This window comes from Haliotis asinina, chromosome 3 (assembly GCF_037392515.1).
Source record: "Haliotis asinina isolate JCU_RB_2024 chromosome 3, JCU_Hal_asi_v2, whole genome shotgun sequence".
Taxonomy (NCBI): Eukaryota; Metazoa; Mollusca; class Gastropoda; order Lepetellida; family Haliotidae; genus Haliotis; species Haliotis asinina.
In genome coordinates this window covers 68905822-68931902 of record NC_090282.1, presented here as the reverse complement: position 1 = coordinate 68931902, position 26081 = coordinate 68905822, and the positions used below count along the sequence as shown (strand labels likewise).

Here is a 26081-nt window from a genome sequence, read left to right as displayed (position 1 = left end):
GCGTCTACAATAACCAGTTTTGTGGCACTGACAGCACTTCGGACGGTCATGCGATCTGCCGAGCGCTCTCTACATCAGAAATAAACGCAATTCATAGCCTCTTGGGGACGTGTGATTTTCATTTTAAGCACCTAAATTCATCATATTTTGTGGGGCTTTTTACCACTAATACGATCACGTAGGCTTAATTATAGGGGCTAACTAGGTTTGTGTAAACATGCATCTGGAATTATTTACCTCATGGGAATTTTATCAGAGATGCGTTTCCCATTTGCTCTTACGCAGGTTACGTGCAGCGCAGGTTCATTTTTTCTTTGATTATACATCCTTTGAGTAACCACAACACATGTCTTTCCAACGTCCGTTATGGCGACAGCGTACTTCCGGTCCTGTCGACCAATCAGATCTTCCCATTCATTAAGAGTTACACTCTCTGACGTTCATTCAGTCTCGTTATTTAAGTTGTCATGCATTCTGTCAAACATGTATTAATTAAGAACACCAAAGTGGGAAATAGCGCATTAAGAAGGCTACACAACTGACACTATGTATGATAAAAAGACTCGACCTGTCTGAAGTGCTTCATCTAAGTGGATCCACTGAAAGGGTACACGACACAGTAGCAGCTGCAGATCACACTGAGGTGTTTTTAGGTAATCAAAGTGCCACGACAGATATTGAGAACCAAGAGGGGCCCGACCTCTTACGTGTGTAAATAAATGGCGTCTGGCCACCAAAATAAAGATCTTCAGAGTAGATCCCTTTTATTTATCAACTGTCTCGGGCGATGCCTATTCATTTAAGTCTCCAGAACATTGACTAGAGTAATCGACATTTTCTAGACTCTCTATTAAGCTCATTCCTCATACAAGCAGTTCCTGCTATCTTGGGAGAAACACGGAGCCGTTTCTTAGAGCAGGAAACCATGGAGACAAAACGTGTTTGGTGCTATGTTTGTTTATATTTTTTAGATGTTCTTCAGCTTTAGGAAGGCTTTGTGTCAAACTTTCCCATTATGAAAATTTATTACTGTTGTATGACTAGTCCCATGATCTACGTCCTTTGTGTTCTTCGCGCTTTCTGGCTAGCTGATATGTTCATGGTATGTTTTTTTCAGTTGTAGAATATTCCCATATTTTCTTTTCATTGTAGACAATTATTAACTATAAGAAATGCATTTATCATTGCCGTAGAGTGTTTTTACCGGCCGTGATTTGGTTTCCGCCTGATTTTCTGAAATTTGGCGACAAGCTCTGAGAAGGCCGTTTACTACTCGCGCCATTGTTACATAAGGGCCGACTTTTTTACATTTTAACGGAGGAGAATATAAGAAGATTGGAATACGAATCATTTGAATACGAATCATTTGAAAGAGAATTGGCGCCGACTTTCGAAGAAAGCATCATTTGTTTTGAAGCAGTGACCGCAATTGTCATCCGTGCCATCCACGTCATCTCTCTCTACCCTCTCTCTACCCGATTCCGGAAAACTAACATCCATGGGTTATCAACAATGTTTAGCAGATGTTATCCAGACACAACATACCTGCATGGATGCAGGTCGGTTTGTTCTTTACATCTTCTACTGGGGTCGTTGGGATAGCCTAGTGGTTAAAGCGTTCGTTCGTTACGGCGAAGACCCGGGTTCGATTCTCCTCATGGTACATGTGTGGAGCCCATTTCTGGCATCCCACGCCGTGATATTGCTGAATGCTGCTAGAAGCGGCGTAAAACTAAACTCACTACATCTTCGATCACTGGTTCCTGAAATATCATCATAGTTCAAGTCTGAGCGATATGAATGTAGACTGTCGACCAAGAAGTAACGCCAGATTACTTTTGCCTACTAAATCCCCCCAGCCACAAAAACAAATGAGCCATGTACCCTGATGGTATATTACAAGCTGTCGCACGTCAGTGTGCCATTCAGGCGTATATGCCAGCAGGCAGTAAATCCATCAGTAAACGGAGACGAATCAAAGCAGAGACATACATCATAAAGCAAATATACGCGAGTCCTTAGACTGAGATAATTCCAGTGTTAGATAGCTGGGGACAGATCAAAAGGAAGAGAAATGTCAGAGATGTACGTGGATCAGCATCATGAGGCTGTTTTCCACGTAAATATAATATTTACAGAAATTGTTCAGAAAGCCAGAAGACATTTTACCGCTGACTAGATCGATATATATGATTATGGAAATATGTGGGTTTACTTTGACAAATGTAATGCTTCAACGTTACGGAGATTGTTGACACAGTTTCGTCCGAGTGCTCAAAGAAAGCAAACATTCAGATGGAGTATATCAAAGGCTCCTGACGGAGTAATTGAGCGAAAACCTAGACCCATTTTAAAAGCAAATATATACTTGTTTTCAGTCAGATTGGCGCTTTATGAAAAAAAGCCCTTGGCTAAGATCCCATTGAACCTTTAATGATTTCAGACCGAGTATAAATAATCTCAGAAAATGTTAACTTTGATATTTGGCGAAAAGGATTTTCTCGTTGCTGAACGATGTTGAATTTCGAGATTTTGATTCTGTTTGGTGATAGGGAGGTATTTTCTTACGTGTCAGAGAAAATATAGGATCTTAGAGTTAACGCTTATGGGTTTTATTATTACTTAAATTTGTCCGTTGATTCAACAGAGGAGATATTGATTTGGAGGCAGGTATCGCAGCTCAAGACGCCAAGTTAAAACCAATTGTGTCACACACTGGACGACAAATTAGAAAAAAATGAACCTACATGTGTTTTTCCAGACTTGCTTGTCAAAGTTTACCGGCATATATGTCACACTTACGTTCTCAATGTCACAACGTGTGATTTATGAGAATAAATTTCTTCTTTTCTTCTTCCCGATCGCTGATTCTGGAGTGAGTGTTTAACACCGGAAATGCCTATTTTATGTTTACTGACATCAGTTTCTTATACTTGTGTGTTTATGTATCTAGGTGTTAGGGCTGTCAGTGATGCGATAATACGAATCAGTTTTTACGACTCTTCAGACATTGCATGTAGTGGAGACTCGGTCATTGCTTTGAATCCACCACATCCCGCAACCCGTGAAGGTTCCGGGGTAGAATAGGCCTTCAGCAACCCATGCTTGCTATTAAAGGCGACTGAGCTTGTCGTAAGAGGCGACTAACGGGATCGGGTGGTCAGGCTCGCTGACTTGGTTGACACATGTCATCGGTTCCCAAGTACGCAAATCGATACTCATGTTGTTGATCACTGGATTGTCTGGTCCAGACTCGATTATTTACAGACCGCCGCCATATAGCTGGCATATTGCTGAGTGCGGCGTAAAACTAAAACTCACTCACTCACTCACCACATCCCGCATGGCGGCCTTCAACTCTTTCAGTGTTACAAGGCACATCTCGCTCAGGGCCCGCTTGCACAAATCACTCCTAGCCCTACGACTATCTTAAGCCTATGTTTAAGAATGGGAATTACTTTCATTGTAGCGCTAAGATCACTTGGGCCTTGTCTAAACGAAACATATAAGACTGGATTACATAACGAGAACTCCTCAAACACTCCAGCTAGCAGACCCTGCTTCCTCTCGGTCAGCCTGAAAGGACCTATTTCGTCCTGCATAAACACCGGCGGAGAAATCATTTCCTCTATGTTTGAGCACACACCTCAAGATTGGGTTATGTGTGAAAGGTCTTGGTCAGCCTGACTGACAACCGCCTCCCCTTGACCACTGGCTATTGTCTGGTCAGCTGATTGCATAGGGGGATTACTATGCAGCCATTTCCTCGCCGGCCACTTGAACAGGAACAGAACTGAGCAGCTAATTGTCGGCTTAGACGCTGTGCCAGTACTTGTGACAACAGTACTTGGCATTTGCCGGACTCTCCACGTTCCATCGTCACCGTTAAATGAACCACTCAGACATGGACAAATATCATTGATAACGCAGAGCATCACATCGGAAGTCTTGGGGCACATTGGGTGTATTTTTGTGCTAATATGAGTCATATATTATTGATTATGGCAATCATGACTAGAAATTGTAACTCGTTATACACACGACATATCTAATCAAGGGTCGAGGTGTTTTGGTGTATTGTGTTACACCGTTCTGACTGGTCTGTCAAACAGACCCTGAAACAAATATATCCACGAACGTCCTCGCAAGTGTAGAAAATGTGGCAAGTCTAGATTTCCACAGCTTCTGAAAATGAAGAAAGTCTCAGGGCTTTTTTTCACCACAGGGGCCTGTATCACGTAGGAACAGTTTTATAGGTGTATAGACCCTGCGCTACTACTATATGAAAGGAAGGGATGTAACGCCGAAATCTTCCCCTCCTCAATCAGTGTTAGATTTCACCACGTAAAATATTTTTAAGCCCCTTCCGAACCGAAAGCTAGATGAATTCCGTACAAACTGGGATATAAATGGGCACAATCGGACCATTATTCCAAAAGTTATACGCCACAGCTCGCCAAAAACAGCTACCTATGTATTCGGAGCATACGACACGGAAGAATGGCGACACTATTCTTCTAATATATACGTAATCCATCAAATCATAGTAATAATAATTCATTCACCAGTTGCAACAATAACTATTGCAACCTTTAATGTAGTTTCCTCGCTCCCATATTTGAATGGTATAAACGTGATATTAGCGCATGTTGACTATAAAACAGTCTAAATACTTAAAATAGTGGGGTTTTCTTTTGTTTTCTCTCTCTCTCTCTCTCTCTCTCTCTCTCTCTCTCTGTGTGTGTGTGTGTGTGTGTGTGTGTGTGTGTGTGTATTTTGGAGAATATGGGGATGTAACCCCCTTACCCATATCAGTGCGGAAGCAATCAACACACGACTCGCCTGACCCTGACTCGATAGCTCACAGTTCCTAACGATATGGCTAACATATTGCCTGTGCCGTAAAACAACATTCAGACACACGCTCGTTCGCTTTAGGTGTGAGTAAGATCTTACACTGTGCTCAGAATAAAACGACACTCAGTACTATACATTCCTGCTGATTCCTGAAACATGGGAGGATACTGAAGTGGTCATGGCAGCAGACAAGTGAGTGATAGAGCTTCCAATACGAGAGAGTTGCAGGCGGGTTGTAGCCAGGACACTCAGATATGGACGAGATGAACTATCTGGAATTGAAAATGAAAGTACCAATTTGTGAAGACGTTTACTTCAACCAATCTCAGCCATCGATCATAAAAGTCCTCTGACCATAAGAAAACTCGGTGCATTTATGAAATGTAGAACGTCATTATCAGACAGTGTTATTCGTCATCAAAAACGTACAAGATTAAGGAGTTTATTCAAAATAGACGTAGAAATAAGATCTCTAATTATCTACTGTTCTTCTGTGCCTATGGCAGACTATAAGAGTGTTATTTGCTACAATGTCTGAAGGTACGGGCATCATTAGATGTGTCACAACACGTTTGACATTATAGATGACAAAGACAATATATTTATTACAGCGGTTTGTTTCGTTTCTGTGACTTAATGGTGTCTGTCGAAGTGGCGGAGATAGTTCATTGGGTTGACTGTCTGCTGAAGCAATTTTTCATTACACATTTGAACATAACGAGGACGTTCTTAGAAATACCAGGGAATCATTAGGGTAGTGGGAATTGCATCCACAAATGTCAGTCTGTGATGAAGGATGTGTCTGATGCCAAACAAGAATAATAAGAATAACGATAATGGACATAATGACGACAAGGCTGTTGCTGTTGCTGCTGCTGGAGATCCGGGTCAGAATTAGTCTTCAGCAAGCCGTGTTTAACGCAACAGGGGCCAAACAAGACCGGGTACATCTCTTCGTATTCCTGCTTTAGGTCTGCGCCCGTCTGTTCACGGTAGCGGTCAACTGCACACGGCGGAAACTCCTCTTCCGCAACAGGCCGTAGCGGAAGTCCTTGCTCTCTGTATCCCACAGTGGAAGTCTACGCTTTTCCGTAAAGTAGAAATCCACGATGCCCCTCTCTGTATCTTGGTCGACTCCTTATAGTAGAAGCCTGCGAGATCCCTCTCTGTTTCCTTCAGTGGTCGGCCATACGTCGAGGATGTCCTCGCTGTCCTTCTGTGTACCCTACAGTGGTTGAGTGTACACAGTAGAAACCCGCGCTGTCCTTCTCTGTACTTTGGTCGAGTCCTTGGTAGAAGCCTGCTCAGTCCCTGTCTGTGCTCTTCAGCTGTTAACCATAGAAGGTGGAAGTTTGCGATGCCGTGTTCACCCTACAGTAGTTGATTGTTCATAGTTTAAACCATAGTTTTCCCCCTCTGTACCTTGGTTGAGTCTTTGGATGCCTGCGCTGCTCCTCTCTGTTTCCATCACTTGGCGACCGTACATAGTGGAAATCATCGCACCTCCTGCCTGTATTCTGTAGTCCGTGTTCTGTTCCTCGTCTCCTTGTCCTGGTATTGTTCCTGCCTCGGTGTTGTGCCTGGTCTGATGTGTATTGCTTGGTACTGATGGTGAACGTCGTGTGCGATCACGTCGCTAGCGTAGTGGCAACGACTAGCTTTTATTGATGCACATTGTCCAAATATCAGCCCAGTGTTTAGAATACGCTTGAATGATTAATCCTTATAATAGCATTAGTCTGAGAAAAGTAAATAGTGAATAATCAATAACTCTTTTCAAGATATAATCCCTGATACATTGCGACATTGTTTTCTGACTCACAGCGCAACAGCTACCTCCACTGTCAGAAGCAAATGGTGAATGAGAGTGAAGCACAATAACTATATTCATCAAGTTCACCGGGTCTGTTTACAATAGTATCTGGTTTCTTCACAAACATCCCTGCCATCTATACCAGCTGGGGAAGATTTATTCACTTATAACCTTTTCCCGGAAACTAAGTTAATCCAGATGATACACAGAAGCCAGGTTATGTAGATTTAGAAGGTTTCTCCTCTAATCCACCGAACAATCGAGATTACATAACCCCCGCGGTGTATAATACCATACTACAAGGTAGCAAAAACAAGGCCGGTAGTTCATTAAATGCTTTTTGTCTCAAACAAAGGAAACATTTACACAAATAATTCTGTGTACAAAATTAATAATTCGATCGAAAAAAACATCATATCTTACGAAAGAAACTGAATGTGATTAATCAAACATGCATGTGCATAGTTGTTCAAATGACAGAAGCAGTAACGCACACACGTTTTGGGTAAACACGTACGTGCATTCCAAACGCAAAACGACATAGCCCAACAGTGCAGTAAGTCATTGCAGAAATCCAATCTGTCATAGAACTTAATGCAGTGCACTTGCCTGACAGCACCGTGATTCCACCGAGTCTCAGACCTATGTGGAAAATCAATTACTCCCCTTGACACGTTATCGATTGAAGTATTGGGGAACTATCCCCACTCTTAAAAACAATGCATTTTCAATTTACAAAATTGCATATGGAATGCGCTACACACAAAACGTGTATATATTAAGTGCTTTGGGGTAAAAGAAATGATTTCAGGGTAATACAACGTCGATGTAATAACTTAATGATGTCCTTTACTTTGATGAATTCAATGATGTAATATAAATATTTTAATAAAACCGATCCCGGCACCACTGGGACTGGATGTAAACGATATTACCTGACCTAGAAGGAAGACTATTTGGACGTAATCGATATTTGTAATGATTTCGTGTTTCCTGATTTTGCAAGTTTCCTCAGTACCACGATAAAGTTTATAATACAACACGTTTTATAATCTTCCAAAAAGTTATACTCGTCTCTGGCTGCAAATGGGATGTTTGACTTGAAATTGTACGTGATTTTTTAAGCCGATTTGTAACACTGCAATCTCCCATGCGGTCTGATGAGATATCTATGCCGATTGCTGCACGACCAAGCCGTTTCTCTTTAAAAATGTTTTATTTGACTGTGTTCACCCAGAAACAAGCAAATGATCAAATACACTGTGGAGTCTTGAGGAATATTTTTTTTCAGATTTCTTTCAAATTGGTATCTTAATTCACGAGTAACTTGCGTCCTGAAACTCAATGATCACGCAGTGAAATATCGAACTCGAAATTTTTCATTGAGTCTGACAAAACCAATATCCACCACCCAACATTAATGGTATTCAGGGGGTCAAGATGGGAGATAAATCTGAATGTTTGGACATGTTGTTTTGTATTAGCAATACAATACACTATTGTGATCTGCCAGGGAACAGGCCAGGTTTTGCTTCATTTCTTAACAAACAAAAATACATATCGTTCACACGAGTTAAGGGGAGCGAGTTGGTATATGAGTATGGTAACACACCGCCTTTAGCAAGATTCCAGCTATATCATTGTGGGGACTCGAACCCGGATCTTTTGTGTGACGGGCAAACGCTTGAACCACTAGGCTACCACTTAGGTAACGCGGTATCATTATCAGCGAGTGGTATTATTTACGTATTTTCCACCGCTCACGCACTGGCTCGAGACACGTGCGTGTTTTAGCTCATATCACGCTCTAACAACTCATAAATCTCATGTCAAACGGCTCATATGAAAAATAAAAATCGTTAAAATAGAATAAAACACAAATAGGAATGAATATTTCGTTGACACTGAATATTCGGAGCAGGGAATATTCAGTTATGCGTTGGCCTCAGTGGGGCTTCAGGACCAAACATCTCAAGTCTATTAATTTTCTTTCATTGAGATAGAAGCTTGGCGTGAATGTAGGAGATTCAGTTTGTCATTTTATCACTTGTGAGATAGGTAACGAGTGGATTCAACACGATGACAGTCATTACTCACCCCAGTCAGAGTTTCAGTGCCTCTCGTACACTATTTGCAATTTTTGAATATTGCAGAAATTGTCTGAGGACATCGCTTTCATGTTTACTGTGGATTGCTTGTCAAAATTGCCAAACGTCTAGCAATGTCCAGACAGGATGCTTCTCCGTCTGGAGACTCCGGGTATCTGAGTATAAAGTATGCACCAAAATGACAATATCGGAACCGTTTTGCCTCCAAACTGACATGAAGCATGGTTGATCCTTTCTTGAGGTTGTCACTGTGTGATCTGGGATGATCACGTGACAGGAAATAATTGCTCAATTTTCAGCGTTTAATGTACTTTTCAATTATATGAATTGGAGTGCAATAAGACTGACAAATGTAATTATTATAACTCATCCCTTTCGTAATATCCTCCCCTAAAGCACCATGCGTATGATGTACAGCTCCAAGGCATTCCAAATACAAAAGTAGGGCCTGATGGTTCGGGCTATCTCATGTCTAGACTGCCCAATTGACCAGAGGGCATCTGTAGACTTGAGATTGGCAAATGGTCTGAGATAGATGTAATGGTGGGCGCTGAATATGATCAATAGAATGTCCCTAACCACATCAGTGTCAGTGGCGCTATTACAGAGCCGTAATAAAGCATACAACAGTTGCTTACATCTCGCCAAGGTGAAGGTGAACGTCAATGACGGTCCCGGGGAAATGTATTACCTGTCAATAACGTGACGTATTTAGGCTATGGTGGTGCGTGGAATGAGGCCAATGATTCATTTACTGACAAGGGCAAGATTCTGGCATTTAGACGTTTGTTAGTATGATTAAATTTCGCCTGTTTCCCCAGATAAGCATCCGCTGGTATGTCTATGTGTAGTACAATATCCTCTGTCACGCTGAAGGGGCGCCGATGTAGCCCAGTGGTTAAAGCGTTTCCTCCACACTAAGCTAAGACCCGGGTTCGATTCCCCATATGGGTACAATGCGTGAAACCCATTTGTTGTACTTCCGCCCTGATATTGCTGGAATATTGCTAAAAGTGGCGTAAAAGTAAACTCACTCACTCACTCACTGTCGCGTTCCATTGGCACATGAATGTAATAGGTTACTTTATATCCAGTAATATGTTGCTGAAACATTCTTGAATATTCGTGGATTTATTCTGTCTGGTGGTTTATCCTAAGAGGTTAAAAAATAATTTGTATACACAAAGCCATGCATTTTAATTAATTTATCAACCATTCTCCCCATCTTCATTATCTGTCTCCGTTTTCCCCTTTTCCTTACTCACTTTTGAAACTTGTTCATTATTATTTATTCATTGCCTGGCAGGAATACACAAATGAGACGATAACATGTTAACAGTTTATATCAAGTTTTGATATTTTTTCTGTAAATGTCACCAAAAACACCCACGCCGAATGTTAACGTCTTCAGTCCTGTTTCAAACGTTCAAATTCTTGCTAGACTATTCATCAACAACATATAATCAAACAGATTCTAAGCAACTTGTTAACAATTGCCACAGCAACTTACTGTAAGGAGGAACAAGAGGATGTGTTAGATTCGCTAGACTGGGAACTGTCCGGTGACAAGACAAACATGCTATACCTGAGATGGAATAATGGTTGTTGAAACGATGGATACTGGAGTCATAGTGTACCAAATAATTCATCGATTATGAAACAAGTCAATCAAACTCGTGGTCTGACCACACTGAACTTCAGAAAACAGATAAGTGTCCAGAAATATTGGCATATGTTTGATCGATGGGGTGATATTTGCTACATTAGCCCCAGAGAAATCCTATCTGGGGTATGATGGTCGTTACAGGAAATAAAGAGACTTAGGTGGTCCATTCTCTTCCCACAGAGGTTACGTAGGAAGAATTGACAGGAGAAGCCTCTATGGGGAGAGACTTGGGTGGTCAGGATCGCTGACTTTGTTGATTATGCAACTTTGTTACATTAGACGGGTTGTTGTTCACATCATCAACCATTGCTTTTGTGACCAAGACTGGATTGTTGACAGATGTTATTAATGGAACATTGCCGATAAAACAAATGTTCACTTACTCCTGAAATGTTCCTGTGTCATCTAACAAATCTCAGCTTTTAACATTTTTTCAACTTGTATTGAAACCTCCATGGCGTGTTTCTTGTGGCCTGTACTCGGTTTAAATGCTTTTCTAACGTCGCTAAGCAACGAATGTACCCAATGGTTTTATGGTTTAACATGGATATCAGGCTTGGAGCCAATCAGTTTCAAGATAATCAGTTGTAGTTTTTTTTCACATTTAATGGCCAGCGTCAGGCAGGTAAACAGCAAGTATCACTTGTTAACGGCTTTTGGTATGAAGGATATCGACACGACGTGATTTTGCTCCTAGAAACAACGCTCCAATGCCACGAAAACGATCCAAGATTAAATGGAACTTCATCGAGTGCACCCATTCGCATAGTTACACGGTTTAATCTGTGAACACGGAACATTTCGTTCAAATGCAGTGTATTTCATACAATAGAAACTGTGCTTAGGGGAATCTTGCACAGCAAGTAATAAAAACTTTACTTCAGAAATAATGACTGATCATGGATTCAGATTTGGAATTTCAAAAGGGGAATATCTAAATTGAGAATCATAACGGAATAATGCGCAACTGATATCCAGCCTTTTTTCATAAAACGCTAGTTTTATTATCAAAATCCTAATGTGCAATTTAGCATAAAATCACAAATTGCCTTCATTGAATTTGACGCTTTTCGATGGTCGTACGCTGTGCACCGAATTAAGAGGACATATTGACAGACTGTCGGGGGATTTAACATGGTTTTTGCACACACTCAATGTACAAAATAGGAGACAGCATAACATATTTGTTTCAAAATATATGTAATAACATTATCTGGCTTTGTATTGGTAGCAGAATCGGATAGGTTCGTCTACAGGCTTTGAATCTCAGCTGATGGAATATGAAGGATTAGAACCTACTTTGAACCATTTGTCAGGAACTAGATTAAACTGAATCATTTATATGATTAGAACAGTATCTCCCTCCGTGCCCAGTATATAACTGACCGTCAGGTGACCGTTAGTTTATCCAAAAGGCATTAGTGTTCCGGCTCTCATGACAACAGGGGGCGATGGGGTAGCCTAGTGGTTACCTAGTGGCACTCGAAGACCCAGGTTCGATTCCCAATATGAGTATAATGTGTGAATCCCATTACTGGTGCCCCGCTGTGATATTGCCGACATATATCTAAAAGTGGTGTAAAACCATACGTACCCAGCCATAATTATGACGAGAGTTAGTGAGTCATTATGAGTCTGGACGAGGCAAACCAGTGATTGATACTGTCAGCAACGCCCTACTACGAATGAGACATTCAAGCGTGTCTATCCGTTCCATTTGGACCACAGACAACACGAACATAACCAAATGCTTCTGGTAAGTTCACATGGGTTCTGCTGTTATTTAGAATGATTTACTAAGCATTGTATAGTTCTCCCTCAATCTCACATAAGCCATGCTTTTCGTAAACCTAATTCCTAAAACCATGTGCAATATCGGGAACTTTATTATCTAGTTGAACATTCCAAAGAACCGGCAACCTTGGTTTCAGATAAGGTAACTGAGTTTGGTTTTCCTTTTGGTTTGACCGAAGTGGTTCCAGGCGCCATCAAACCTAGCCCAGGTAGACCAGTTTTATAGAATAAGCATCGGTCCACGCAGTGCGCAAGACAAGCTCCAGATCATACCAAATATCTTGATGCCGTTGGTATTTAATGGGTAATGGACCAGTGAAGTGGATATATTAGAAGTCAGTCATACCGATTATCAAGGTTCAATTCTCCACATGGATAAAATTCTTAAACCCTGTACTCTATATCCCCCGGCGTGATATGAATATAATAATGTCATAAACAGCATAAGCCCAGCACGCTTTCATTCGATATATGGCCGCCATTTTAGCCATCGAAACCCAAGTTAAGTCCGCTTGTATTATAAAAATGAGGTATAAGGCAACATTCCTGCCCCCGATCCCCCATCTCCCGACTTACTATTATATTTACTACCTACGCGTTATGAAATTACAGGAGTATCTCAACTATCAGTTATATGCGTCACGCTTACAATCTTGCACGTCAGCCTGTTGAGGATCTAGAGGCTTAACTTGGGAAAATAGCATCTTAACGTAAATCAGTTATGGAGGCAGTTATGGTTTTGCTAGACAGTAGATTGGGAAAGTGGAAATTTCGTTAATCTATTAATGTGTGTCTGAGACTAGCTGACGAGGTAGGTCATGAGTCATATGCAACCATTTTGTCTTGTTTGTGCAGCGTAAGAATAGCTTATAGACGAAAACTCTTACTTCCGGGTACCACTGTTGAAACTGAAATACTCCTCATTCCACAATAACATGATCCACTTTCAAGACACATTTCACTTATAAAGCGAACGTGCACGTAATTCCATCTCTTATGTCCCTTGTCCCATGCGCCAGACAGGGTAACAACAGCTAGCATCTTTTAATGTCCTTCGGTTTGGATCGAACCAGCGACATTCCCTACTCAGCAATGCAGCGATATGGAAATGTTCAGACTGTCAGTATGTCATCTACAGCAGATGGCAACACGATCCTTTGACTGGTATCTTTAATTATCAGTGGTGTGGCCGGAGATGTGACCGACAGAGTATCCGAATGAGCAGACATTTTACAGTAAAATGCTGCATGTGTAGCTGCAAGCTGTCAAAAGCCAGCATATAGCCTTTAATGATGTATTGTTTGAAAGGAACAAATGTTGAAACATGCTCCTCCCCTTGTAAAGAAAGAGTAAAAACAATCATATCCTTAACGTCATCAAACAAAATGATCAAACCAACCGCTTAATGAACACTGTCCTGTGGCCAGTGAAAACAGAAACAGAAACAACCAAAAACTTAATCTCAATTTGATATTCCTCTTAGCAGATCGAAACTCGCCAACAACTGTTCCTGGAAACAACAGCCCATTGTATCCCTCTGTTCCCTTGGGCAGTGCTGCATCCCAATTCCATTAGCGGCCAAAGAGTGTAACGGATCCGTGTGTATTCATCTGGTAGAGTGGACAATAAATTCGGCTTTATCATGCTCCTCGTGACAGCCAGGTGGTCAATGGGATATCAACAAGGTTCAGCTGGATGATATTACAGGGGAAATTAGTTAAGGCCGATGTGTCATCGCGATCGTAACTGCTCCACGAAACGAACCTCTATAGTGGTTTAATGGTATCTACATGCCATGCTTTGTCAGAATGTAATGCTTCCATAAACGGATCGTTATAGGTAACTGGAAGAGTATTTCGTAAGTATGACGGCGGTATTACCTTGACTATATCGTGACAAGGGTCGTTAATATATCAATGTTTCCTTATTAACATCGTTCTCGGTCTTTTCGGCTCTAATCCTTGCGGGATGGGTGGACTTAGTCTGGGACTGTTGTTTATTAGTTTGCTCGCGACGCCGAAGACCCGATTTGGATTTCTCACGTAGTTTCAGTATTGGGAACTCATTCCCAAGTGTCCTCCGACATCATGTTGCTAAAAGCGGCGTTAGGCCGCACTTAGACGCTCACGTGCGTGGCTTTAGACGAGTTTTCGTGACGGAACTCATACAGGGCCGGGAGAGTCATGTACGGTTGGCAAGTTTTGTTTGTGTTGAATAATGACGTTATCCGCTAATGGTGTTTCTGAGCACATTCATCACTGTCCGTGTTACATCAATCAAGGCTATAAATTAATTATTTTGGGGGTTATTGACTAAATGATTCACTGACAGGTGCGGGTATCATGCCGCATGCCACTTCACACATGACACATAGTACATATTGATGTGCAACTGTGTCCATTCATCGATGTAATTCCAACTACTGTCTACTACCAACTACAACTACTTGCAGTTCAAACCACTGTTAGAGTGCACAGTCGTACATCAAAGCCCGAGTTTATTTTTGCAGGTGTTAATTACAGGTATTCCATGTGAGTTTGTTGTTTAACGCCGCACTCAATAATATTCCAGCTATATGACGGCAGTCCGTAAATGATCGAGTCTGGACCAGACAATGCTGTGACCAAAACCATAAGCATCGCCGATGGCGTGTCACGGGCAGTGTTTCAAGTAAAAGCATGTTAGCCTATGTGTCGGAACGCCTTCAAATGAGGGTGGAGCATTATATACATAATCTACAACTCCAGGCTGTCAGACTGATATTAAGTCCAGAAACAACGTTGTCGTACTTAATAAATGTATACGTACAAAACAGATCTAGCTGGAACCAAGGACAATCCTTACTTTAATGAGCTGAGTCAATTTAGACTTGCCAAATTGTTCTCGACTTGAGTAAGTTTCCAACTTAATTTATTTCCCTGAGCAGGAGAATGGGCAAGACGGTGTGCTAGACGGGGCTTAGTACGCGTGTACTCGTCGGTATCCACTGGCGAGTAGACTGCAAACAGATCAGTCTTCTCTTGTCTTCCTGTCCTGCAGAGGTTGGCTAACCTGCTCGTAATGACAGTTATTGTTTTATCTTTCATGTTACCTATATTATCATCTGCGGAGCCCATGTCGACTGTATTTAAAGTGACGTGCTCATTGTAACCGAGAGTGCTACAGAGGGGGTACATGAGTAGACATATGTATAGAGTAGACATAACAGGCGGTGGTGTGCTAGTATAATTGGTAATCGTCTTTCTCCCAGGCCTCTCTTGCATTTAGTTGTCATGCCAATGCATTTATTCCGCTGATCGCTCGGCTTAACGTCGGGTCTAGCTGTCTGAGCTCATACTACTTCCATACAGAGAGACGGACGTATATGTGAAGAATTATATAATCAAATCTCTACCTTAAACTCATCTGTCAGTCTCTAATCGCCCTAAAACTGCTTGATTCATACTGATTAAATGTTTACTGTATCCATGACTGTTAGTTGATAAGGTAGGTAGACAGAGTCCTGGACGTTGAGAATTATCAATGACGGGAGAACATTGCCAATCGGATGAGCTCTATCGTCAGCCCGGGTTATGACGGATGCAGTAAGTATTGGTCTGGATGTATGTTTGACAGGGAATGATGGGTATTGATCTGGCAAAGGATACACCAGACTTTTGTTGTCAGTGGTTATAGATGGGCAATAAAGGCTGTAGGCGAGGGAGAACGCCCACTGTGCACTTAAGAGGAGTCACTTGGCGGAGATTTCCTGCTGTATCCGTTGGGATTAAAGTCTTTGTTCTATATCTATAATGGTGGATAACGTGCCTTTATGGACGAGAATCCAATTCATCTGTGAAGCACTGTTATCATATTATCTTCTGAAGGAGACGTATCGGAAGATGTGTTTACTATCTGATTCCGGTTACTGAATGTATTTACAATTCCCTTGCTAGTTTGATAGGGTTCCATCATTATACGCGCTTGTTAATATAAGGGAAGTAACTCTCCTCTACAGGGAGCGTCTATAGAATCTAGACGTAAGTGATACCCGCCGCCTGTTTCTATATATGCAGTCTGTCAGTGTTGATAATTGCCTAAGCATACCAATTTTCTGAGTGGCTATAGTGCTTATACTAAAATCGCCATTAGTATTTTCATTACTTCAGGTGCTATTAAATGTTACCTCTGTGTTTCATTTCTTTATTGACAAACCTGAACCATTGACCTTAAGGTTACACAACACCATATGTTTTACCATAGACTTATATAGTAACGTTATATTTTTTAAAAAATCATACAGGCTATCAACCTCCAAGCTACAATAAAACACACGTTGTGGCCAACTTGTCCGGCACATTTTCCAAGCAAAGGAAGCGGAACACATCAACCCCCACCTCCGCACCAAATGTCACCTACTTCAAAATATATGTACACACGCATAACCCATGGTGATTTTATATGACTGCACTAAATGCTTAAAATTGTGGTCAGTTTTAACAACAAGGTGGGTGTGCTTTTACAACACATAAATATTTTACACTATTTCATCCAATCACAGCTGTCACAAGCCTCTGTCCGTTTGAGTTGTTTCCAAACGATCCTCGCTCGGGCAGCATGTGATACTGATATAGTGTAGTGGAACCTTAAGGCTATTTGTGGATTCAGTCGACCAAATCCACCGAAAAGCGTTCGGCAGAGTTGCGTCCCTTGTTGTATCACGATCCCATAACCCGGGGGTTAGAATCAGGTGAACCCTTTGGTCTTTTTCCTCACGAATGTAACAGGTCGAGATATAACTGTTATCATGCCAGTTATATTCCATCCAAGTAACCCAGTCACCAAGTACACAAATACAAACTTGTGAATCATTACCACAGCTGCCTCTCGAAATCACCCCTGTCACCCATGGGACACGTGATGCCTGTGAACAGCAACTCATGCAACAGCTGTAACCTCAGCTCAAAGAACATGTAATATTATGGCCAAAGCTTTACTCCGTACCCCAGAGTCTAATTATTACACGGTATAAGTTTGGTTTGACTAGTCAGGTCAGTTACAGGTATTCCATGTGAGTTTGTTGTTTAACGCCGCACTCAACAATATTCCAGCTATATGACGGCAGTCCGTAAATGTTTATGCATGGACCGACTACGTGTCTGGATCGACCGTACGAGTTGGCCACATCGTCTACGTGTCGTGGACGCCTATTCGAATTACCTACATCCTCTATGTGTCTGGAAGGACCGTTCGAGTTTGCTACATCGTCTTCACGTCTGGAACAACTGTCCGAAGTGGCTGCGTTGTCTACGTGTTTGGGAGGACCGTACGAGTTTGCTACATCGTCTTCGTGTCTGGAAAGACCGTTCGAGTCTGCTACATCATCTTCATGTCTGGAACAACTGTCCGAAGTGGCTGCGTTGTCTACGTGTTTGGGAGGACCGTACGAGTTTACTACATCGTCTACGTGTCATGGAGGGCCGTACGAGTTAGCTACATCGTATAGGTGTTTTGAACCACCGTACGCGTTTGCTACATCGTCTAGGTGTCTTGAAAGGCTGTACGAGTTTGCTACATCGTCTACGTGTCTTGGACGCCCATACAACTTAGCTACGTCGTCTAAATCTGAGGAGACCGTATGGTTTGACTCCATCGTCTAAGTCGGGCACATCTAGCCAAGTTGGTCTGCTTCATGTGTGCCAGTGAGTATGAGGGATAGATACAGAGATGGAAACTGAGGTAGCATCCAACTCCACGCCCGGAATAAGTATCAGTGTGAAATGCTTCTTCGGTTACAACAAAAGAAATGGAAAGTTGTTGTGTTGAGTGCAAGAAACAGTTTTGTTTATAAACAGGGCAGCTGCGTTAATCGACTTGTTTACCTGCCGTGGCGCGTATTATTTATTGTTATTGCTCATAAATAGGACAGTTTGTCAATCGGCTCGTTAAGTCCTTACATTAATTCTATATATATTCTTGCTTGTGTCATATCGCGGACATCCGTTTCTTTGACGTCAACACAAAATGCGAAAAAATGAAGAGAATTTTGTTTTGTGTGTATCAAATATCACGTTTGATATGACCACGCCAACAACTTCTCACTCAACTGCTGCAACTACTGCCAGTACCATCCGTCGTATGATCATTGCAATACTTGGCTACAACTACCGACACGATTACTGCTGCTTCAATGCGCAAAGATGAGCATCCCGGAGCTGAAAACCTGAAGGCCACGCTGGTCCAAGACTGTCATAATGGTTGTCGGATCGACACCATCTTTCTGTGATGAAGTCTGACAATTGTGAGTGAAGGAGTTTAGTTTTACGCCGAACTCGGCAATATTCCTGCTATATGACGGCGGTCTGTAAATAATCGAGTCTGGGACCAGACGATCCAGTGGTCAACACTGACCAGTATGTTCGTTGAACCGATATACGGTAGCTTTTGGTAGTTTTGTAAATAAAGCTGTAGCTTGCTTCACGGAAGATCCGTGTCCATTCCCAGATGGATACGCGTGAAGCTCATTTGCTTTGGCGAATAATGGCGTAAAACAGGCACATACAGACACACACGAAATCACAGGTTTCAACACTGAAATTCATGGTTTCATCGGTGTGGTGTGCAATGGTTTAAAGCGTTCGCTCATCACGACGATGACGCATGTTCGATTCACCACATGGGTACAATGTGTGAAGCACATTTCTGGTTTTCCCTCGCGGTGGAATATTGCTAAATGCGGCGTAAAACCTAATTCACTCACTCATGGTTTCGTCGATAATACTAACTCTGAACTTCTGCACACTCGCACAACATATCCTTAAAAAAACCACAATTGAAACACAGCCGATTCAAATAGCGTACCCCGTCAGTTTCCAGCCGAAAGTTCAAAGAACTTTAAGAGTTGTTTACGCACGATGTCTGCACTGGTCTGCACTGTGCACGCCATCTTCTCATGTTCTATATTGAGCTGCGTCTGTGAATACAGACACTTCAGATATGTATCAGGATATTGATTGAAGTCATTGGGTCCACGGTCTAGGTTATAATAGATGTCAGAGTTGCAACAAACAGCGGCATTAACCCACGGCCATAGATGCTGATCAGTTCCAATAGGAATGACACACGGTCTTCAATCTGGTCCTCGCAATAACAACGCTGTTTTATTTATGACGGCCTTCACAAAACTCAGCCCGAAATGTTAGACTTGCATTAAGTCGGACCGAAATGATGCAGCAAGGCGTGTTTATTATTGTCATTAAACAGTACGGGTTCTGATTATGTTTACAAATCATGGGTGTGCGTTACGTTTGGTCAACATTTTCGTGATGTACACAGTTTGACATTCAGAGTGTTGTGTTTTATGGCCCGCTGAACGATAAGACTGTCATATATTCATACAAAACAGTGTGTATGTTGACTATTTGCCGAGCATAATGGACGAAGTCTGACAATGTGAAATAATTCTATGCATATTGCAGAGCAAATATCACTGTGGTTTGTGGTGTGTCGTGTTATTAATGCTGTAGGAATGGCAGGTGACATTAGAATATAAATAATGTATTCGTCGAGACGTAATAACTCCACAGGCTTACATGTACATGAAACAATGATCCATTCGTTCGTTCGTTCATTCGTTCATTATTACAGGATTACGCCGAGCAAGTGTCCATGTGTTAGGGACTGGGGATTCATTCATTCATTCATTCATTCATTCATTCATTTATTCATTCATTATAACAGGATTACGCGGAGGAAGTGTCCATGTGTTAAAGGTGGTGGATTCAATCATTCATTCATTCATGTTTACAGGATTACACCAAGCAAGTGTCACAAACAGCTAGGTGTCACTATCCTAGACTCCCAGGTGTCAATGTGGCAGGGTTTGGGGATTGAGACCTTACTTACCTTCATCATGGTGTTCGCTGTGTTCGCCACAATCGACCCCAACAGGAAGGAGCTAGGTAGCAAGGCGCTCGCCATCGGAGTAGCTGTAGCTCTGTGTCACCTGGCTGGGGTAAGGATGCGGTTCTTAGCTCGTCTTATGTGAGTTAGTGGTGTTAGTCAGTCTAAATGTAATGTGAATCAACCAAGGTGGAATGTGATTCACTCTAGGTTTGCTCTAAGCTAGTCTTAGCAAACACGCAATGTCATTGTGTAAAGCAAGAGAGATAATTATGCGTGACTGTCTAGACGTAATGTCTTCGTTCAGGTAGTAAACTACCTGTAAACTGAGCCAGCCAATATGCAGCGTTAGTGAGTCTAGTCGTGACGTAAGTCAGCCCAGAGGTTACGTGTGTAATCTAGACGTTTTGTCAGTCTAAAAGTAATGTTAGACAGTCTAGTTGTAAGGTATCAGTCTAGACGTGGTGTGAATCAGATTGATGCAATGTTAGCCAAGACGTAATGTGAGTCAATTTAGATATAATAATCTAGACACAATGTGAGTGTGTAGTCATGGCAGTATGGTTTACGTCAGATTAATGTCTTCTAGTTACAGTAGATGTGTTACCCAACAGCCCTTTATCTTGTCAAGCAGGATGCTTTCCCTAAATGCAGTCTTAGAACAGTTCAAATTGTCATACGTGGCACAACAGCTTTTCGCAACTACACTCTGGAAAATCATCATAACCTGGAATTTAACAAATAATTTAACCTGCCACCGTTCCAATCCCTACTTTAACATCGTGGACAACTTGATAGCAACCTACCACAGAGAAACACCAGGGGTAGTATGCTTGCTAGTTTCCAGCACAAGATATTAACTTGTGCGACCCTTGAATGTGCCGGAGTAGAATAGGCCTTCAGCAGCGAATGCTTGCCATAAAAGGTGACTGTGTTTGTCGTAAGAGGCGACTGAAAAGGATAAGGTGGTCAGGCTCGCTGACTTGACTGGCACATGTCATCGGTTCCCAATAGCGCAGATCGACGCTCATGCTGTTGATCACTGGATTGTCTGGTCCAGACTCGATTATGTACAGACGGCCGCCATATAGCTGGGATATTGTTGAGTGCGGCGTAATACTAAACTCACTCACTCATTAACTGATGCAAATAATCAAGTTCTCATTACAAGTGCTTATGTTTCAGTATCGCTTCACTACAAGCTCCATGAACCCAGCTCGATCTCTGGGCCCCGCCTTTGTCATGAATCGATGGAAGAACCACTGGGTAAGTCATTTCACTGTTGTCAAGTGTAATGTATTATTTTGTCATCGTCATTCGCTGTTGTAGGTACACTTGACAGTTTCCCAGACCCTACTTACAGAATACGTCATGAATGACTTGTCAGTTGCAGCAGTTGAGTGAGAAGCTGTCAGCCCAAGACATTCAGCACTGTTCTACGCTCCATTTGTATTTAATCTGCATACATTTTTGGAGCGCTGGCGCACGCACCCACCCACCCCCACACACACATTACATATATTACTCAGGTGACATGTGATAATTGCATTTTTTTTACTAAATGTTAATTTATAGAAGAGGTTTATTGTATTGTACGCTTCCTACCTAACATTAACTTGTCGAGTAACTAACACAATCGGATGTTATTTGCAGTATTTCATCAATTTAAATTTAAATCTTTTTAATCGTAATAAACTACAAGCAGTATCTAGTGTTCTTGATTGCATTGCATTAAATACAACATAACTAACTGCCAATTATGACCTCATACACCACGGTTAGAGTGCTTGTCTTCTGGAAGAACGAATGTTTTTATCCGCCACATTCTTAAAGTCTGTCCTCCTTTTCCAGATCTACTGGGTTGGGCCAATGGTTGGCGGTTTAATGTCTGGCTTGCTATATGAGTATATATTCGACCCAAGTAGGAGTCGCCGAAAACCACGTAGTGTAGAGGAGTCACCATCATATCCGGATCCGGATGAGGGTAAGAGTTGTCCTTCGTAAATACTCGCCCCTTTGCGTAACCTTCGAGAAGAGCGCTTGTCCCGAAACAAAACGAGTTGGTTACGAATGGCAGTTACGTAATGACGTATTGCATTATTCATCACTGGTTAGTAAGATCTCCACGTCATACTGCCGAGAAACTCATGTCTATGGTTGTGAAATCATAAATTCAGGTTTCGACTTCCTGATTCTCTGCGAATACGATCCGTAGTATGTGCGCACTGTGCGCGTATCTATGGTACATTTTATGTTTAAAACAGTACTACGTGAGTTAGGTGATTTCAGAATCAAGTATGTCAGTTGTTTGGAAGAAAGTGGTAGACGTTTCGTAATGTTATGAAATCAGGGATCTCAATACGAATCAGGGATTCGAACACCTGACCAGCGGATCCTGGCATAGAGGATGTCAATCAGAACAGTGTGTCCCGTGTATATGGTTACGGACAATTTGGATGTGTTGTGGTGAAGTAGATCACTCTGTAGTCAAGACCGACACATTTTCTTTATTGACAGATGAAGTCAGTACCCTGCCCACAACTACGTCATCACCAAACCACGCGCCTCATCAATACGGAAATCACGTGACTCGCAGCTACGACAGCAACCTCGGTATCTCATACGGCAATCACGTGATCGGAGGTCATGGTAATCACGTGAGTGGTGGCTATGGCAACCACTACAACAGTAATCACGACACCGAGGCTGGTATAAATTATGGCGGCCCAACGGGAGGGCGCAGAGGCTATAAAAACTATATGCCCGTGGACAACACAACGGCAGGAACGGAAAACCAGGCTTATGCGTTTGACACTCACCCCCGGCGGATACCACCCCCACCCCCAGCACGTACAGCACACATGGTGGAACCAGTGAACGAAGAAATACTCCTTGATGACGTCAGGGTAGATCATTACCCAGGGAGACAGGCTTGAGGATTTCTAGGTGGACCTCCATCCGGCGACACTTCTTAAGTTGTCAAACAGATACCCGACAACACAGGTTTAAGAATTTCAGGGTTCATACTTTCTCGGTAAAGTTCGTGTAACGAATTGCTACCAGTATTAAAGTAAAAAATAGTGTGAGCCCTGTGACAAGACATTGAGAAGAACAAGCTGCTCGCATTTAGGCAGTTTTAGGGGGTCTGTATGGCGCCCTACCCTCGAAGATATTTCTTCGGAGACCGTGGTTTATTAATTATAACTTCCATGCGGACAGTGAAATTGGAATGGTTTTTAATTTAAGCACAGCCAGACCAGTATATGTATCCTAGCTGTGCAATACCATGAAATATGAAACTGAGCCATAATGTTCATATATTCCAACGCTGCGTTGGGTAAACAAAACACAACAAACAGAGACTCCTCGATCACCAGAGCGTGAAGAAATACAATATTATACACATTATATTACATGCGACATGTTACCAAGTCTCGTAATCTCGCGAGTCGTTTTGCACAGAAAATGAGCTCGTAGTCAAGTCAGACAAGAGTAGATTAAAAATGATATTGGTGTTTGAATCAAATGGAAACAGTCTCCTGTATGTTTGAGTTAATGCCATTGTTTTGTTGTAAATTGCATCACGATACATGAGCACCACGATATATCGGCATTACGATATATGTATTGTCTGAACACAATGTATCAGACCGATTTGCTCGTCACAAAGATATGTATAACTGACGTCATGAATATCTTGGATGCTGGTTCATCATGGCCCTCTTTCACAGTTGCCGGTCAACAGACGGGGTCAGTACTGCATGTTATTATATCGTAGACCTTCTCGGATACTAGTAGTAGCAGTCAGTGAGAAACTACTCTCAAATGCTTTTCGTGTGTGCGAACCAATATGATATTACAGAAATGCAGACGCACGACCAACGTCTCTATTGTTTCACTCGATCATAGACGAATGAAACTCTCACAGTAGCTTGGGATGTTTTCTAGATTTTATCTAAAAGCTTAGAATGTAGTATCATGGGGAATCTATCACAGAGAAACGTTCAGTGAACAAGTACCTACTAGAGATGTACAATTACTGAACCAATTCACCAATATTTACATTATTTATGTCAAATCCTTAATTTCCCCTACTGCTTCAAAGAGTGATTTTGTTTCCAAATTACCGTGACACGCCAAAGTAACTATCTGAATATAGGAAAGAATCGCGTGTTCCTTAACCTCTTTGAGTAGCATATTACAATCTGGAAAGGGGCACTGGTCATTAGCTTCATCACCGTCGAGTAGGCATTGAGCACCTATTTCAGTCTTTTATGTAAAACCATCAAGGCAGGAATGGACGTTGTTTGTTCGCGAAAGAATGTCGAAACGTGTAGAAAAACTTAAAGTTTTCGAAGCGGTCATAAAATGGGAGCATGGTGTCGGTGTTCGTCGTCATGGCGTCAAAAAACCGACGCACCCCTTGTATATATGTGTATATAGAGACATTGCTATCACCTTTTGTTGTCTCATCATATTGCTGTTGATCAATGCTGTGATTAATGTAACTGGTCAAGTCATGCGCTGAAGTAAGGTGTATATCAAATGTATTAGAAGGCTAATGTATTGAGTACGTTCATGAGAAGTATTTATGAACAAGACGTTCAGTACATTATGTGCCTATAGAAAGTGAGTGAGTTTTAATGTTACGCTGCTTTTTGCAATATTCGAGCAATACCACGGCGGGGGAAACCCAGAAATAAGCTTCACATATTGTACCCAATGTCGGGAATCGAACCCGGGTCTTCGGCGTGACAAGCGAACGCTTTAACCACCAGCCTACCCCACCGCCTATCTGCAGATAATTTCAATTAAAAGTTTCCGAGTATTTTTGTGTCATCCATTTCGGGTTACTTTCATAAACATATATACTCACTCTGTTGTCTCACAACTTAAGTCAAAGGAATTTTCAAGAGATTTACGTCTGCCGCTGCATCCATGTATGAACATCACTCAGTGTTTATCAAAAGGTTGCACACACAGACATGTGGACTCAATCATCAATATGTATATTATAGAAATATGCTATATTATAGAAACTATTGACCACTGGATTGTCTAGTCAGCATTGATTGTGTACAGACCGTAGCCATATATGTGGAATATTGCTGACTGCGGCGTAAAACTTAACTCACCCACTCATTATTATAGGAACAAGTTCATTTGTGAATGGTGACATATCATTTCTTTTTGGTCTGATTAAAGTACTTGTGAAACATACTGAGCCAGGAATGAAATTAACCCCAGCGAATCACTGGCACAAAGAAACTGAGCAGGTGGTTGCTGATGTGAGCATGAATCTATACTTGACACTAACCTAGATCACTATATTCACATAGATACTGCATTCACCGTGTCCGCTTTAAGCTCCGTGTGTATTGTGTGGGCGTTCCTCTCCTGACCAGGCCCAGACACGTTCACGTGGCATCCAGCATAGCTGTGAGTGCGTTTACTTTTACGCCGCTTTTAGCAATATTCCATTTTCCAGGAACATCTAGGCGGGTGACACCAGAAATGGGCTTTCCATCATGTGGGGAATCGAACCGGTTCGGCATGACGAGCGAACACTTTAACCCCAAGGTTACCACACCTGCTTACTAAAGCTATATACTCTGTGACGACACACTGTCAGGCCATATATCGTAAACAACATGTATTTGATGTATACTGCATTGACATTATACCATGCATGTATAGCCATGTGTCACCATTTGTCATAATAAAACATGCTTTTCATTACTGCCGTTAGTGTATATTGTGTTACTCCTGATTACTCGACATTGTTATCTGTACATCCACCTGGGGGGCTTGGTCGATTTCATCAATAGGAACCAATGCTTATCACAACACTGATGCCAGAACGAAATCCGTGTTCTGGGTAAGCATATTTTACAATTTGTAGAACACTAGTGTCTTAATACCTTGAAACTACCATTGTTACAACACCAAACAACAAACGAGT

The 26081-nt window shown here is 41.9% G+C and overlaps 1 protein-coding gene across 1 annotated transcript in view; it reads left to right on the top strand.

Annotated features, from left to right (window-relative positions):
* Positions 1-25855, top strand: part of LOC137278368 (aquaporin AQPAe.a-like) — a 69192-nt gene extending 43337 nt beyond the window's left edge. The window contains exons 3-6 of the mRNA XM_067810658.1: positions 20027-20231; positions 21305-21385; positions 21971-22103; positions 22637-25855. Of these exons, the coding sequence (XP_067666759.1) occupies positions 20027-20231; positions 21305-21385; positions 21971-22103; positions 22637-23055 (838 nt within the window). The 3' untranslated portion in view covers positions 23056-25855. The remainder of the gene's footprint in view (positions 1-20026; positions 20232-21304; positions 21386-21970; positions 22104-22636) is intronic.
* The last annotated feature ends 226 nt before the right edge of the window (positions 25856-26081 follow it).